This window comes from Mobula birostris, chromosome 4 (genome assembly GCF_030028105.1).
Source record: "Mobula birostris isolate sMobBir1 chromosome 4, sMobBir1.hap1, whole genome shotgun sequence".
NCBI classification, from domain to species: domain Eukaryota; kingdom Metazoa; phylum Chordata; class Chondrichthyes; order Myliobatiformes; family Myliobatidae; genus Mobula; species Mobula birostris.
In genome coordinates this window covers 121,832,041-121,850,881 of record NC_092373.1, presented here as the reverse complement: position 1 = coordinate 121,850,881, position 18,841 = coordinate 121,832,041, and the positions used below count along the sequence as shown (strand labels likewise).

Genomic DNA, 18,841 nt, shown 5'->3' with positions numbered 1-18,841 from the left:
CTGATTATGGTGTGTTAGACTGAGTCGTTGCAGGCTGGGGTGGTGCAGTGGCCCCCCCACCCTCCGAGCCGCTGAGCGATACATTGCTGCCAAGAACGTAGGGGTCCAGGCGGCAGCCGGAAGGTACACAGCACATCTTTAAGAAAAAAGCTGAAACAAACATGCTAATTAATTAGGTGCCGCCCGTAATTGTCAGCCCAGATCAGTGCCGATTTCCGATTGCGTCATTTCTGATCTGGGCCGACAATTATGTGTCGGTGGCACCTAATTCATTAGCATGTTTATTTCGGCTTTTTTCTTAAAGATGTGCTGTGTGCCTCCCGGCTACCGTTGCATTCTCTGCAAATCAGTATCTGTCCGTGGCCTGGGGGTTGGGATGGTGGGACACTGGGGTGTCACCTCGTCGCCTGTTTCCATTAGAGCAGGCAGCTCATCTTCTTCTATCTCTGCCTGCCTCGATGTCGAAGGTCGAGGTTCGTCGTCTGCTGTGGCTGATGTGGAAGGCTTGCTTGACTGCTGAGCCTCGCGCATTTTTCTATCACACAGTTCTTTAATAAGGACTCAAACCATCCTGCAAATATCCCCTAAACCGACGTACCCTTTTAAAATTAAAGTCGTACTTTATCATTACTCATTCGGTTTCGATTGTTATCCTTTTTCCTTCCAATTGCATCAGCTCTTCATCTGTCAGTTCTTTGTGATGGGATGTCAAAACCTCTTCAACATCATGTTCGTCAACTTCCATAAGCCAAATTCACGTTGTCCTTACTTCGTTCACCACGATCAAAACAACTTAATTATGTCCAGTTTTACCGTAAGTGTAACACCCTTACAAGCTCTTTCAGGCTTTTCCGATACCATAGAACTCATCTTGCAAACGGCTGCTCACAGGTACGTGTTAAAGCAAAGCAGTTCCGAATCCGGGGGAGAGCGGCTGCTCGGGGCGCACTGCCTTTTATCGCACGCTGATTTTTTCGCACGGTGAATTTTTTTTCGTAACAGTGAAAACACCTTCTGAAAGCGAAAACGGTACTAATGTAGGTCTTTCGTAACAGTGAGGTTTCGTAAAGCGAACGTTTGAAAAGTGGGGGACACCTATATCGGGCTTTGGTTGTCAGCCAGTATTAAAGCAAAATTGGTGGTTTATCTATTTTTAAATCACTGAAGACAAGAATCTTTAAAAGTTTAAAATTGTCTGTTCCAGTAAGGCACTGATGGCAGTGCATCTACTATACTTCACAGTCCCAGGGATCCTAGTTCCTAGAGGCTGTCCCTATAGAGATTGCATGTTCTTCCTAAGGGCAGGTGGGTTTTCTCCAGGTGCTCTGTTATCTTCTCTGACAACACCAAAGACATGCTGGTTGGCAAAAGCTGGTCATAGGAAAATCAGTGTTGTTAACTTGGCAGAGAATAGGTTACAGAGAATATATAGAATGATATTGATGAGATTGCCTTGAGAACTCAAAGGGGAAAAGAGGCACCCTTCTATGTCACAGGGAAATAGGGAAATATGAGAATCATAGTACATTTCCAAGTAAAGGATGAAACCAAGGCAGCTCTTTCCATTCCTTTGAGATATGGGAATAGTGTTATAGGACAACAGCTTGTTATAGGACAACACATGGAGTGTGAGAAACCCAGCAACAGCAGAACTGTCAGCTGAAGGTTAGGGATAAGAACTTGAAATACTATTTTAAGTCAAAATTAACACTTACCATACATGTGTTAAAGGAAAGTCATATTAGATTATTCTTCAAAGTAATATCAATGGGGGCAATGCAGTTGATGTAGTAATGCGACGTTTAAAAAACTTTTGACAAAATATCAACACAATAAGCATTCACAAGAATGAAGTTCATGGAGTTAGAAAGCAATGACTGCATGAATATAAAGCTGATTAAAAGACAGAACCATGTTTCATCAAACTGGTTGGAAGTGAAATGTTGACTAGGAAGTTAAGAGGTGTGGTTAGGTGTAGATGGTAGGACTACCAAATCATTTTCATGACAATTAATATCATGAATTTTATATATGGAACATGATTTCAAAGTCACTGCCAATGACAAGAAATTTGGAAATAAGCAATTGGAAAAATAGTAACAGACTTCAGGACTATGTAGACTGATGAAATAAAGAGACAGATAGCATACGAGAACTCCAAAAATTGAAAAGTCTTTTGTCTTGATGGGACAAAAAGATGGGATAGAGAGATTTTGGAGAGGTACTTATGAAAGACTTTGAAGATTTGATGCTGTTAATTATATTTTATGTATTTCAGGTTTTTGTTGAATACAATTCAGATAACCACCAAGGATGGCGTTTTGAAATGTTTGATCTCATGCTCAATTATGTCCCCATACTCAAACCTTTCCATCTTTAAAATCTACAGTGACCCTACATGATTCTTAGATCTTTGTGCTCCTCAACTCTGATAAAAATTGGGGTGTGCAAAATACCATTCTGTCATTTTGTCAATAGTTTTCAGATGCCCAAGCCACAAATCCTTCACCACTTCTTTCTGCTTCTCTGGCTGTCTTTCCATCTCCAAGCTTCTAAACATCTATGCTCAAAACATCTGGTATCAAGCTTTGCTCAATAATTCTCCCATTAAGCATTTTGAACATCAAGCAGCATACTTCCTCGCTGTAGTTAGTTATATGCCTCCAATTTCATTTATTGTTAATTCCACCCTCATTAAATTTCTGTTATCTATAGCAAGCCCCTTTGTTTAGAAGGTTGATCAAATCCACATGATAATCTTTGCTAAAACCCTGTTGTGAACAACCAAGTTAGCCAATAATAAATGGGAGAGAATTTAAAGCACATTTACCTCTTTCAAACCTATACCATATGTCTGTGGTTCACAGTTCTCTCTTAGTTTGAAATGTTTGTACAATTGCTTAGCAAGGTGTCCATGGCAACCCTCACCAAATATTGTCACTTTAGCATGAAGTTCCATTCCTCTTTCAAATATGTCCTTTAAAAAAGCATTCAGAAAAGTATTTCAATTAATACAGGGAATTATAGGGAGTCTCTAATTTCCATTTTATTGAATTAAACAAAGTTTACTTTGCAATACAATCTGTAACACCAATGTTATTGAATCTTACGCAATCTTATCTTCTGAATCTCATCCAAATAATCACTTTATTTGAAAATATGTTTATCTTATTTAATACAAGTTTTCCCAGTTGTACCCAGCACCATTTTGTCAGAAGAGCCCATAGAAGCTTGAAAACTTATTCCGTTCTTGTAAGAGAACTAAGGTACACTTAAAAAATAAATACCTGGGAGGAAAAGTATAGTTCACCTTCATGCTGAAATTATAATACCTTATAATATCCTCAGATTTCAACTTTCTGGTGGTGGAATATTTTAAGTGAAGTATTTCACATATTTCGAATATAACATGCTGCAGTATAACTTATAGAGTCATTAAAAACACAGCACAGAAACAGGCTCTTTGGCCCATCTCCTGTGCTGAACCATTTAAACTGCCAACTTCTACCAACTGGCACCCAGACCATAGCCCTCCATACCCCTACCATCCAGGTACCTATCCAAACTTCTCTTAAAGGTTGAAATCAAGCTTGCTTGCACCACTTGCACTAGCAACTCATTTCACATTCTCACAACCCTTTGGGTGAATCAGTTTCCCCTCATATACCCCTTAAACCTTTCACCTTTCACCCTCAACCCATGACGTCTAGCTGTAGTTCCATCTGACCTCAGTAGAAAAAGTATGCTTGTATTTACCCTATCTATACCCCTCATAATTTTGTGTACCTCTATCAAATTTCTCCTCAATTTTCTATATTCCAAGGAATAAAGTCCTAACCTATTCAATCTTTTCTTATAACTCAGGTCCTTCAGTCCCAGCAACATCCTTGTAAATGTTCACGATACTCTTTCAACCTCATTTGCATCTTTCCTGTAGCTACGTGACCAAAACTGCACACAATACTCCAAATTATATCTCACCAATGTCTTGTACAACTTCAACATAACATCCCATCTCCTGTACTTAATATTTTGATCTTTGAAGACCAATGGGCCAAAAGCTTGAGAGAATTTGTACTGAACAGCAAGTCAGTATTTGATGAGATAGGGCCCAAAGGAATTCTTATTAAACTGAAATCAAGGAGGGATCCAGAGGAAGAACCTACCTTGGCATAGCTAACAAAAAAGATGATAGTTGTTGAATGTGTGACAAGAATACACATAAATTAAGATGTTTGCTGGCCTGGGCTAGCACCAGTGGCATCAGCAGTTGGTCTGCCACCTGTCCTCAGGGGAGGGAGAGATAAGGAACAATGAAGCAGCATTTGGAGATGTTAATGAAGGAGCCATCAGTCTGGGTATTGTCAAGATCGGCTCCCCCTTTGAACCCTGAACTGTTTGAAGTGATGGACAGGCGATCTGGAGATGTGTAATGAAGGGACGGGAGAGAGAGCTGTCCAGAGCGGCTCCCCCTTTGAACACTGAACTGTTTGAAGTGATGGACAGGCGATACCCCAGCAGGGGGATAAAAAGGGACAGGTTCGCTAAGGCAGGACACACACGACACCACGAGGTAACGAGACCCTGGAAGCAGTGCCCCCCCTGCAAGTCGGCGGGAGTCGTTTTGGAAGGCTGGTGGCGGAACCAAGCCTTAAATGCACAGGGTGGAAAGGTACGATCAACGGGAATCCGGTGTGTGTCCGCCCTTGCTTGGGTGCCGGGTTCACTGCAGAGGATCGACCGCATCTGGAGGAAGGGTCACAGTCTGTGACCTCAGGTGACATCGCAAAGGACTCGCCCGAAAGCTGCTGGTGAGCAATATCGCTGGTCTGTGAGTGGAAGCTGTTTTGAATGATCATTCGTTCTTGTTCTCTCTCTTCCTCCCCCCACGTTGTCCATCGCCACAGCAACGATTACTGCGAACTGAACTAAATTGAACTGAACTTTGCGTCACTTTGAAATTGGTCATTCACCCCTAGACAACGATAGAGCTTGATCGATCCTGTTATCTTAATCCTGTGCACATGTGTGTTTATCATTGCTGAACTGTTGCACTTATTATCCTTTCGATTACTGTGTTGCTTGTTTCTTTAATAAAACTTTCTTAGTTCTAGTAATCCAGACTCCAACTGAGTGATCCATTTCTGCTGGTTTAGCAACCCAGTTACGGGGTACGTAACAAATGTTACATGATGTAGTTACAAGTGTCCTGGGTATAGTATTGTGCCCAAACATTTTGAACAACTTCAATGACTTCTGCTCTATTGTTATATCAATAGAATGGCTGTGCACTGAACAGTCTAGTGTTCTGTTCCATTCCATTCCATTCACAAGTGCTGTAATAATGTTAACCAACTACATGACCTGGCTAATGACTCCCTCCATCTAAGTAAGATCCATCAAAGAAGAATGTTTTTTGCTCCAATGTCATCAACACTTCACAAATGATACCCGATGAGCTAATTGTTTCTAGTTTTCTAGTTGCACTTGCAGGACACAAAGTACTTTCATTTGTGTTTGAGCAGAAGCTTATCTGGATATGTGAACAAAGTATCAAAAAAGGAGAGGACAATCTAGAAATTCTTACCTCTTACATCTTGAATTCTCCCAATATTCTAAAATCCTAACAGGTGTAAAAATGATAAGACTACTTATTATTTGTGTAGATAGATGCAGCTATAATAATACTCAAAAAGCTCAACTACCAACATCAAAGGAATATGTTGACTGACACCTCTGCTACAGGACTCCAGCATCCAGCTTCTCTATCAACAATGCACTCTTTCTGCTATACAGTATGCTCTAATTAGCAGACGACTGCAGCAACTCATAATGCTTACTTCAGCAGCACTTCTGAAACCTGCAACCCTTACCAAAAGATGAGCAACAAAATAATGGGACACAATCAGCTCCAAGTTATACCCAGCACTGGGTTTTGGTACTAAGTTAGATTACATTGAGTTAAATGTATTAATTTATGAAAATTCATTATTTAGGAATGGCCTAAATAACACCATTATCACACCCATTATAAGTTATTCACTGCTAACTTCTGAGTAGTGTTCTGACGGTATCAGCTACATCCCAATGACATTAAAAAAAAAGTTGCAAGAGTGAAAAAAAATAAAAGCTTTGGAACAGAAAGGGTATTTTTTCTTGCAAAACATATTCAAACTAGAATATGTTCTAATTTTGAACAGTAACGAATTAATGAAGGACTTAGTAACCATACCTTTGGTGAGCCATCTTTATGAATACCCACATCATTGGTAGAAATTCCCTTAATGCTTCCATCTTCATGAAATAATAGCTAAATTAAAAAAAAACAGAAACTTTGCACTAATGCAATAATTTTCACCAGCACAATACGAAGCATGTCAAAGGTAATAAATGGATGGCAATAAAAGATTAAGGAAAAGAAGGAGTAGGGCATGTGGCCTTCACGCCTGGTCACCGTTCAGTAGCACCACTGTGACCTTATGCATCAAATCCACAATCTAACCTACAAATTTCCTAGATCCTTTGTCCATAAATCTACTGCCGTCAATTAATTAAGCATTTACAAATCTGTGGGTTCGAGAGCTCCAAAGATTTGCAATCCTGAGTAAAAAATCTTAAATCTCAGACTTAAATGATCAATATCCTTAATTGAACTTTTCTCCCTCCTTGTTGCAGACATTCCTGTAAGAGATAGCAGACTCCCAGTACCCCTCTAGTCAAGCCCTTTAGGAGTGTTAAGTTTCAATAGGACTACTTCATTACAGGTCGAATTTCTTCAGCAAGCAGTATGTAGATTTGCATGGATCACAAGATCATTTGCAACTAAATTCAATACAAGGATATTCTGTCGCAATAAAAGATGGTAACCTTTTCCCTATTCATCACCATCCCAGCAAATGACACTGTTTCAACATACCAAATACTAGTTAGAAGAGTTAGCCTACTCTACACAAACAGAAAATTGCTCCATCCCCAATCAGTACTGGCGCTTGCACATAATGGCATGGGAACAGCAGTGAATCATTCAACCCCTAGAATCTATTCTGCCACTCAGTATGATCATGGTAGACACAAAATTCCTCATGCACTTTCCTACTCTTTCCCACTTACCCCCGATTCTTGACTGATTTTAAATCTATTTCAGCCCTAAATCAACACTGTGCTCAGGAGTTACAACGATTTACAGCTCTAAGAGAAGAAATTCTTCTTCAGTTTCATCTTAAACTCCTTGTTTTGAGAATATGCCCCTTGGTCCTTGACTCTCCCATTAAAGGAAACATTCAATCAGCATTTATCTTGTCTAGCACTACCTTGCCACCACATCCCAAACTCTCAAAAAATTTTTGTTTAAAGTTTGTAAACTCCAATGAGTAGCATTCCAGCTTCTTGTGCATTTAATATTTCAGTACTCCTGTATATATGTGTATATATTTGGGATTGGGAGATGGGTGAGAAGGGGTGCATGTACACACACATGGGGAGAAGGCGGGTGTGCAGGCAGAAGGTGGGTGATTCAATCTAATGCTATTTTTTAAATAGGGGGACCAAAATCATTTGTAGCACTCTAGATATGGTCACACTAGTGCTCATGCAGTTGGATTAAGACTTATCTACTTTAATACACAACCTCTCTTGAAAGAAGAGCAAACACTCCATTAGTCTTCCCAAATACCTGCTATACTTATCTCCTAGCTTTCCTCACTCTGAGCACAAGGATTTCCAAGTCTTTCTGCTTCAGCTTTCTGCAGTTTTCTTGGTTTAATATGTTGTTCTTCTGCCCTTCCTTCCAAAATGAACGCATTTGCCAACTTTTTGTCACTTACTTAAATCTGTCAATAACCTATCGATATCTTTCTGTATTCTCTTTGCAATTCACCTTCTTCCTTATTTTTGTGTTCTTCACAAATATGGTTTCTGTAGCTTTGCTTTCTTTCTGTCTTTTTTTAAATTTTATTTTTATTTGGATAAGGAATTCACAAATATCATGTACTTTTTTCACACATATAACCTATTCCATTTTTTTATATGTATAAAACTACAATTATTTATACATTCTTAAGTACACATTGAGATGATATAAAAGGAAAATAAACATTTAAGTAGATAATTACGTACTGTGGTAAATCTAACCTATTAGGCTAAGTAATGGAATTAGTTGTTAAGAAAAATGGTAATAATAGTTTCCATATAACCCTTCTGGACCATTTCCACTGGTCCAAAATGTTGTATATAAGCCTATGTATCAACCATTGTAGGTGTTTATATCCTAATTTGTTCATGCTTACTCCTGCCCGCAGACATAATTATCCAATCCCTATGTACTTATTTACTTAATTTTTTCATTTTTTTATCCCTTTCCCAAATCTTTCCCTTTACTTGTGTTAATTCTCTATTTTCCAAAAGAAAACAAAAAAAAAAAACATTTAGACTAGGGGTGCTTACGTTAGCAATATTACTGTGTTGATGAGAAGAGCAGTATAAATCATTAGGAGAGTCATCTAAGGTCTGCTCGCATTGGGGTTATATATTCAATCCATTTATTCCAGATTTGATAAAATTTTTCTTTTTGAGTTCTCAGAGAGTAAGTCAACTTTTCCATTTTAAATATTTCCAAGATAATTTCGTACCAATCTTCTAATGTAGGTGGTATTGGATTTAGCCATTTTCTAGTGATTGATTTCTTACTTGCTGTTAAGAGGGCCTGCAGCAACTTTATATCTTCCTTCTGTTCAAGAAACAATACATGCCCCAAATACAGCGTCTCAAAGTTCAGAGGTATCTGGGACCTCAGTACCTTAACTAATGTTCTATGAATACCTTCCCAAAATAGACTTAATTTAGGGCAATCCCAAAAAATATGAAAATAATTTGCCTCCTTGGAGCCGCACCTTCTCCAACACATCACATTTGTATCTTTATATTTTTCCTGATATGGGGTCTTGAAGTATCTTATAATGTTTTTCCAACAATGTTCTCTCCAAGTCAAAGAATTAGTCGAGGACCATTGAAAGCTGCAGATTTTCTCCCAAGCCTCCTCTGAAAGTACCAACCCCGCTTCTTTCTCCCACTTCTCTTTAATATACAGTATGTTTACATTTTTAGCATGGGAGAGTGCATTATATAATCGAGAAACTGATTTACTAGGTATTGAACTGCAAGCCGAATTCAGAATCTTGAAAAATTCTAATTCTACTGTTGATAGGTCTGTATATCTACAACTCTGGTTAACATAGTTTCGTACTTGAAGGTACCTAAAAAAGTCATTATGTTCTAGGCCATGTTTGTCCTGCAGGATTTGGAAACTTGTAATACTCTTTTATCTATAAATGAGAGGTAGGTTGTAAGACCTTTCTTTATCCATAGCTCAAATCTTTTATCTCCTCTGTTGGGAAGGAATTCGGTATCATATGCACACCATCTAAAGAGTTTTAACATGTTATTAATTCCACATGAATTAACCACCTTCTGCCATACTTTTAATGTAAGATTTATCCAAGCGTTTTTAAATTTTTCCAACTGGGCCATCAATCCTTTGTCAGCTATTGAGGCCTGAAGAGGAAAACTGTCAACTAATCCAAATTCTATTTCCTTCCATCTGGCCTTATATTCCCTATTACACCAATATAACAGAGGGGTTATCTGTGAGGCATAAAAATAATTTCTCAGGCAAGGAAGAACCATACCTCCTCCTTCCTTCCCTAACTGTAAGGTGTTATATCGAATTCTAGGTTTCTTTCCTTGCCAAATGAAGCGGGAAATCCATTTGTCCCATTCCCTGAATTGATTATCATCCACCTCCACAGGTAAAGTACGGAAAGGATACAATAACCGAGGAAGAATATTCATTTTTATAGTATTTATCCTTGAATTTAAACTTAAAAAGGGGATAAGATTCCATCTATGCATATCTGCTTTTATCTCTGAGATTAATGGCCCATAATTTACCTGTGACAGTGTTGAAAGATCCTTTGGCAGGGTTATTCCTAAATATTTTAATGATTTAGCTTCCCACTTAAGATCATATGTATCCTGCAATTTTTTGGATGGTGTATAATTTAGGGACATAACCTGCGTTTTCTTTACATTTATTTTATAACCTGATATTTTCCCAAAGTCATCCAACAGTGTAAACAATCCTATAAATGATTTTTCTGGTTCACTCAGATAGACCAAAACGTCATCTGCGAATAACGCCACTTTCTGTTCAATCCCTGCCACCTTGATACCTTTTACGATTTCGCTCTGTCTTATTAGTTGGGCAAGCGGTTCAATATATAGCGCAAAAAGGAGAGGAGAAATTGGGCGTCCCTGTCTAGTGCCTCTCTCTAAGATGAAGGAGTCAGAGAGGTCCCCATTTATCTTAATTCGGGCTGTAGGGCTGTCATATAGAGTCTGAATTACTTTAATAAACTTTTCTTGAAAGCCGAATCTTCCTAACACTCTGTATAGGAATGCCCAACTAACCGAATCAAAAGCTTTCTCAGCGTCCAATCCTACTACCATTGTCTCTGTCTCGTTCTTATTAACCTGTTCTAACATGTGCAGAGTTCTCCTTATGTTGTCCTGTGTTTGTCTTTGTTGAATAAATCCAGTCTGGTCTAAGTGGATTAGGCCAGGTAAAAGCTTTTCCAATCTGCGCGCTAATATAGATGTAAATAGTTTGTAATCTAAATTAAGAACACTAATTGGCCAATAATTGCCACATTCTAGTTTATCTTTACCCTCTTTAGGAATAACTGAAATAATCGCTTCTCTCCAGGAAGGTGGAGTTTCTCCTCTCTGCAAGATCCAATTAAAGGTGTTAAGTAGTAATGGGGCTAACTGTGTCTTCAGGGACTGTACCACTCTGAGGTAAACCCATCAGAACCCGGGGACTTTTCAGCCTTTAACCTAGAGATGGCCACGTTCAGTTCTTTGACAGTTACTGGTTCTAATAAACTTTCATTTTGTAAATCTGTAAGTTTAGGTAGATCTAAAAAATTCAATACACTGTCTATATAGGGCTCATTGGGGGCCCGGGGTTGGGAGTACAGCTCTCGATAATATGTTTCAAAACTCTCTTGAATTTTCCCTGTTGTACTCTCCACAAGCTTTGTCTTTGGATTCTTTATTTTATGCATTGTATTGTCTGCTTGTTGTTTTCGTAATTTATATGCTAATAATCTAGCTGATTTACCTCCTACTTCATAATTCTTTTGTCTCAGGTAAAGAAAATTTCTTTGAGTTTCTAACGTATAAATATCGTCAATTTCACTTTGCAATTTCCTAATTTCCTGTTTTCGATTTGAATTACTTTTGTTGCTATCTACAACTTGAAGTTGTTTTAATTTTCCTTGAAGGTCTGCTAATTTTTGTGCATTGATTTTTTTCATGTGAGCGGTAATGGAAATAATTTTCCCTCTCAGTACAGCTTTCAATGTGTCCCATAAGATCACTGGTGATGTTTCTCCCGTGTCATTAAGGTCTAGATATTCTTTGATTTCTCCCCTTAATCTCTCCATTACTTTCGGGTTATTGAGTATATGTGAGTTTAGCCTCCATAGTGTTTTCCTCATTTTCCTTTCCAGGATTAGAGACATGGGCTATGATCCGACAGATCAATTGTTGCAATATTACAGTTTTTTATCCTGAGTCTATCTGTATTAAAGATAAAGAAATAGTCTATCCTTGAATAGGCTGAATGAGGGAAAGAGTAATATGTATAATCTTTACTAGTAGGGTGTAATTCCCTCCAGACATCTATAATTCCCAACTCCTCCATCAATGAATTCACTTTCCGAGTCAGAGGTTTATTCTGAGTAACTATTCTTGAAGAATCTAATATAGGATTTAATCTAATATTAAAATCCCCTCCACAAATTACTACCCCTTGAGAACTGACCATTAGGTCAAAAATGTGTCTATAAAATGACCATTCACAACCTGGAGGAGCATAAACATTCAGCAATGTTATTTCTGTACCTTCTATTCTTCCTGTGATTTTTACGAACCGTCCTTCTTTGTCTCTAGTCTCTGAAATGTGTTCATAATTAAGAGTACTTGATATTAAAGTAGCTACCCCTCTTTTGTGACTCAATTTATATGATGAATAAAATACATGCTTAAAGCCCATGCTTTTTAATTTTCCATGTTCAGTTTGGCTCATATGTGTTTCCTGGAGGAAAGCTATTTGTGCCCTCTCTTTTTTCAATTTAGATATAATCTTATTTCTTTTAATTGGATTCAAAACCCCATTAACATTATAGGAAATTATTTTTACCAATTCAGTTTGCATTTTTCTCGAGTAGAAAAAAAAACACTCTCCTTTTCTAATCAAACAGTAAGCAATCCCTTCTCAACAGTAAACCAAGACATATAACCACACTCTAGACATTTTTGAACGTGCAACATTTGAAAATTTTTCCCGACTTCCCACAGTGAGGCCTGAGCACCGACCCGCCTCAGTTCAGAGGGATAACCTCTATCTTCACCCTGTGTTAGAGGGCCCTCAGCAGTTTGAATAATCATAGAGAATTTTCTCCTATTTATGTCTCGACCATATTGCTATCATTCAAGTTATTCCGTCTAGTTTATTTTCAGTTACCAGTTTTCATTTTACCTTTAAGTCCGATTTACTTTTTTCAGTCATTTCTCTTAATTGATCTGTGTTCTCTGTACATTCGCGTCTGAATATTTGCAGCTTTTCCTTGTAGTTTGACACTCTGGTTCGAGTGGAGCATCCTCGCCCCACTAACTGCCACGACTTCTGCCGAATCCTCTCCAGTAGCGACTCCGGTTGGGTGATAACTTTAATAGGTAGTCCCCGGTTCGCCAGGTCCAATGTTGCCTCCTCCACCGTAGCGTAAGTTTTTGTCCCTTCGTCGTAAAAGACTCTCAGCCGAGCTGGATACAGGGTCTGGAACCTGATGTTGTTTTCCTTCAGGACTCTCCGTGTTTCCGTATATTCCTTCCGTCTGGCAAGAATCCCCGGTGCATAGTCGTGGTCTAAACTGATTTTACAGTTGTTCCACATGAAACCTTTCTTTTGCCATGCCCTTTTAAGCACCTCTTCCTTCGTTCTGTACCTGAGAAATCTGACCAGAATCGATCTGGGCTGGGCGCCTGCTGGAGGCTCTGGTGCCAACGCGCGGTGAGCTCTTTCTATCTGTAGGTCTTTTGCGGCCGGAATATCAAGGTTCTCTCTAAGTAGCTTCTCCACGAAGGGAATCATCAATCCGGGTTTACCTTCAGTTCCTTCGGGAACTCCGTAAATCCTCACATTTTCCCTTCTCGAGCGGCCTTCTTGATCTATTAGGTTCCAGTGGAGCTGGTCTTGCAGCTTCAGCATTTCTGCTATCACCTCCTCTGCGTTTTGTAGCTTCTCTTCAATTCCAACAATCCTCGCTTCGGCTTCATCTATCCGCGAGTTCGTTTTTACTATTTCTCCTTTAATATCTTCCAACTGTTTGCTGTTATCTTGTCGGAACTCGCGAATCTTTCCGAGAATCAAGGACAAGGTCACCGATTCCCCCTCATTATCTCCGTCCTGGCTTGCCGTGGGGGAGCTAGGCCCGTCGCCTTGCTGCGTCTCTTTATGTTTATCAGCCTTCGGAGCGGACTTTTTAATCTTGTTCTTAGACATCATCCTTGCCCCTTTTATTAATATAGTTATGCAATATTAAGTATTTGTCTAAATTCGATTATGGGGCAGTTTACCTTTTTTTTTTGTTGAGAGACCTTTTCCTTACACTGCCATTCCCTTGATGACCCGGAAGTCCCTTCTCTTTCTGTCTTTAATATTTATTGTACACAGTTATGGTTCCAGCAATGATACACCAAATTCTGTGGTTTCCCACTGGTTACTAGTTGCCAAACTGAAAATGACCTTCTCATCCCTATTCATCACTTCATGCCTTTCAGTCAATTATCTATCCATGCCTATAAATCAGCTCCAATAATATTGGCTCTCATAGAAACATAGAAAATAGGTGCAGGAGTAGGCCATTTGGCCCTTCGAGCCTGCACCGCCATTCAGTATGATCATGGCTGATCATCCAACTCAGAACCCTGTACCTGCCTTCTCTCCATACCTCCTGATCCTTTTAGCCACAAGGACCATATCTAACTCCTTCTTAAATATAGCCAATGAACTGGCCTCAACTGTTTCCTGTGGCAGAGAATTCCACAGATTCACCACTCTCTGTGTGAAGAAGTTTTTCCTCATCTCGGTCCTAAAAGGCTTCCCCTTTATCCTCAAACTGTGACCCCTCGTTCTGGACATCCCCAACATCGGGAACAATCTTCCTGCATCTAGCCTGTCCAATCCCTTTAGAATTTCATATGTTTCAATAAAATCCCCTCTCAATCTTCTAATTCCAGCGAGTATAAGCCTAGTCGATCCAGTCTTTCATCATATGAAAGTCCTGCCATCCCAGGAATCAATCTGTGTACTCAATCTTTTTTGTACTCCCTCTATGGCAAGAATGTCTTTCCTCAGATTAGGGGACCAAAACTGCACACAATACTCCAGGTGTGGTCTCACCAAGGCCTTGTACAACTGCAGTAGAACCTCCCTGCTCCTGTACTCGAATCCTCTTGCTATGAATGCCAGTATACCATTCGCCTTTTTCACCGCCTGCTGTACTTGCATGCCCACTTTCAATGACTGGTGTACAATGACACCCAGGTCTCATTGCACCTCCCCTTTTCCTAATCGGCCACCATTCAGATAATAATCTGTTTTCCTATTCTTGCCACCAAAGTGGATAACTTCACATTTACCCACATTAAATTCCATCTGCCATGAACTTGCCCACTCACCTAACCTATTCAAGTCACCCTGCATCCTCTTAGCATCCTCCTCACAGCTAACACTGCTGCCCAGCTTCGTGTCATCCACAAACTCGGAGATGCTGCAATTTATTCCCTCATCTAAGTCATTAATATATATTGTAAACAACTGGGGTCCCAGCACTGAGCCTTGCAGTACCCCACTAGTCACCGCCTGCCATTCTGAAAAGGTCCCATTTATTCCCACCTTTTGCTTCCTGTCTGCCAACCAATTCCCTATCCACATCAATACCATACTCCCAATACCGTGTGCTTTAAGTTTGCATACCCACATCCACTGGTTCTCCCCTATCCACTCTACTAGTTACATCCTCAAAAAATTCTATGAGATTCGTCAGACATGATTTTCCTTTCACAAATCCATGCTGACTTTGTCCGATGATTTCACCGCTGTCCAAATGTGCTGTTATCACATCTTTGATAACTGACTCTAGCATTTTCTCCACCACCGATGTCAGGCTAACCGGTCTATAATTCCTCGGTTTCTCTCCCCCTCCTTTTTTAAATGCGGGGTTGCATTAGCCACCTTCCAATCCTCAGGAACTAATCCAGAATCTAAAGAGTTTTGAAAAATTATCACTAATGCATCCACTATTTCTTGGGCTACTTCCTTAAGCACTCTGGGATGCAGACCATCTAGCCCTGGGGATTTATCTGCCTTTAATCCCTTCAATTTACCTAACACCACTTCCCTACTAACATGCATTTCCCTCAGTTCCTCCATCTCACTAGACCCTCGGTCCCCCACTATTTCTGGAAGATTATTTATGTCCTCCTTAGTGAAGACAGAACCAAAGTAGTTATTCAATTGGTCTGCCATGTCCTTGTCCCCCATGATCAATTCACCTGTTTCTGACTGTAAGGGACCTACATTTGTCTTCACCAATCTTTTTCTTTTCACATATCTATAAAAACTTTTACAGTCAGTTTTTATGTTCCCTGCCAGCTTTCTCTCAATCTTTTTTTCCCTTTCCTAATTAAGCCCTTTGTCCTCCTCTGCTGGACTCTGAATTTCTCCCAGTCCTCATCTTGTAAATTACTTTTGAGGTACTTTTTTGAATGCCTTATTAATATAAATAAAACTACTAAATTTCTTCTATCCACTCTGGTTCAGACTCTCAATTTATCAGACATGTTTCTCTTTTGTGAAGTTATCTCAACTCTGCTTGATTAGATAATGATCTTCCAAATCTGCCATTATTACTTCCTGAATAATTGATTCTAGTTCATTTCAAGTAGTGGACTAATTGGCCTATTGATATATATTAATCCTGCAAATATTCATCGAATGATATCCAACTACCTTGGATACAATTTTGCAAGAATGATGAAATTTCAAAATCAAATTAGAGAAATAAACATGGGATCTTTTGTCTATTTCCAGAAAGTCTTGTTTGAACAGCTTAAAAAGTCAATAAAGAAAATATATCAACAAATTGGTCATAATGCAAAATTCCTTAGGGCAGATAAATCCAAATGTAGAAGATACCAAACAATACTGACTTGTATTATTGAATTAATATTAAAATAAATGTATGTTTTAAACCTTAAATTGCTATTCACCTCAGAAGCTGCATACCCTGGATACAATTCCACACCAAGTTCTTCTGCTTGCTCACCTAACCATCTCACCACATGACCCAAACGGACAATATAATTTCCATGATTTCTCATGGGAAGACCTGCACAGAAACAAGAATTGGGGAACAAAGCAGAACTTTAGCTAATAAAGTTACTTTCATATGCATCCATTGAAAGTAAGTAACATCTTATCTGTATAGCATCTGACCAAGGAATACTTGTTTCTGGAATGCAAAATAAAAATTATCCTCCTTCAGCTTTGCATTGACTTGGAAGAAGTTATAAATGTTGACTATACCTGGTAACAATGGAACAGGAATTCTGTATTTCTCTGTTAATATACCAAATACATCTTCCTTCACTGGAGTGTTCAGTGGAGCCTGTTAAATATACGTACATAAACAAAGATTAGCAGGTTTCAATGGAATCCTAAATATACATATATCCCAAATAAAAATAAAGATACTTGTGTGTGGGAGGGAAAATGGGTTTTGGGGGTTCTATGCTTTTCTGTCATTCAGTCTTTGGAGTTTTTCTTCTGTTTTGTGGATGCAAAGAGTAAGAATTTCAGGTTGTATGCTGTATACATTCTCCAATATTAAATTGAACCACTGAATCACTGAAAAGGTCTTTGGTTTTCTTCAAAATAGTCCTACGTGAGCTTTTGTTCTTCCTTTTAAGAGGGCCTTATATTTGGGGTGTATGGGGTGTCAGGGAAGGGTAGCACCTCTGGTGGGGGAACATGTTGCTTCCTTTTCAAGGCGGTTAGTCCACCTTTGGTCCCCACCTGGCACTCAGCTCTCAGCTGTGGCTCCCTGTAGCTGTTTGCATGTGACAGCGGCCACACCCCGGGCAACAGCTTCAACAAGCCGGCTAAACCAGGTGAGGGTAGCTGACGGGTCTCAAACCCTCGGTGAGATGGGGAGTTGTCTATCCCAGCATGTGAAGACAGACTCCGGTGGATTGAGCGGACGAGACCAATGGAAGGTCCAATGGTCAAGAAGGTGGTCTCTGCAAGACCTGTGGAACGTGTAGAGCAGGACAAGACACAGAAGACGTCCTGGTCATCCACTGCGTCTAGTCCCATCTCCAGTCGTCTCGACTCTGTTTTGCCACTGGATCCAGATGGGAGTTGGGAAGAGAGAGTGAGGCTGACGCTGCGCAACTCCCCCTCACTTAAATCCAAATCACGCACTAGTCTTGACACCGTCATAATGGTGTTGAGGTCCTCATCGACGTTGACGATGGATGAACAACATATTAGGGTTCAGCTAATAAGTTGCATCAGGCTTAGAGTACTATAATCAAATATATTTTATTGCTCATATTTTACTACATAGAACTATCACTAACTCTTCTGTTATACATGTATCTTTGACATCTTCACACCAAATAGAATTGTACTGTTGCATAAACCACAAATTGTAATTTTTCAATAAGCCAATTAAAGGATCAAAGTAAACAGAAACAATCCTCACCCCTCTGTCCCTCCAATCAGGAAACAACTCCTCCAGAGCTTTCGGATCTAGACATGCTCCTGAAAGGATATGTCCACCAATCTGTGCAGATTTCTCCACTAAACAAACTCGTAATTCCTTGCCATGTTTGACAGCCAGCTGCTTAAGGTGGATTGCTGCAGACAGGCCAGCAGGACCTCCGCCAACTATCACTACATCAGCTTCATCAGCAAATCGCTCCATGTTGACCCCTTGGAAAAAAGAGGGAATACCATAACAGGAAATATAAATTGATGTGATTAATTACTTTTAAAGTTTAGGGATACTTGACATATGAAAGTTGGGAAACAAATACTGAAGACATTCCTAAACTACAGACCACATTGATTTGTATATTATGTAGATAGGGGCATAGTAACATGGAAATTGCCTTTTTTTAAAAAGATAAAGATAACAATCACAACATCCAAGTGTATCAATTTTTCAGTACAATTACAGCAAATGAAACTAGCCAGATACAGAATACTTAAATTTGCAAGAATATAATAATCTGATAATGCTGAATCCAAAAATATTATCAAAGAATTCTGTGAATTGTACAATTTGATGCAAAATTCAAAGCATGCCAAACTTATTCTATGGTTCAAGATGCGGATCCGGTCTGTATTTATTATCCATCAGATTGTAAAAGTCCATGCCATAATGATTACAGACACCATTCTGCCAATCAGGTTTTTGTGCAATACTATATACTGAAATAATGTAGTTCTACTTTCATCTTTCTTTCTCTTGGAATCAGATTTCAGGAATATAGTTTACAGCATCTATCAAATGCAATGTTGAGAAACTATATATTCAACAAGCTAAAATGTTAACTCTAGCTTTCTCTATTAATGTTGCCTGATAGCTGAGTATTTCCTGCATCTTGATTATATTTCAGAATTTCACATATACAGTATTTTCCTTTTATATAC

General features: G+C 39.1%; 1 protein-coding gene across 2 annotated transcripts in view; it reads right to left on the bottom strand.

The window, feature by feature from the left end:
- The window catches only part of etfdh (electron transfer flavoprotein dehydrogenase), a 64,896-nt gene that overhangs the window by 25,786 nt on the left and 20,269 nt on the right, over positions 1-18,841 (bottom strand). For both annotated transcript variants that reach the window (XR_011885749.1, XM_072255996.1), the window contains exons 3-7: positions 17,889-18,118; positions 16,709-16,790; positions 16,393-16,511; positions 6,233-6,310; positions 2,831-2,977 (exon numbers count right to left, since the gene is read on the bottom strand). Coding sequence is in view for 1 of the 2 variants with exons in the window: in XM_072255996.1 (XP_072112097.1) it covers positions 2,831-2,977; positions 6,233-6,310; positions 16,393-16,511; positions 16,709-16,790; positions 17,889-18,118 (656 nt within the window). In the remaining variant the exon portion in view is untranslated. The remainder of the gene's footprint in view (positions 1-2,830; positions 2,978-6,232; positions 6,311-16,392; positions 16,512-16,708; positions 16,791-17,888; positions 18,119-18,841) is intronic.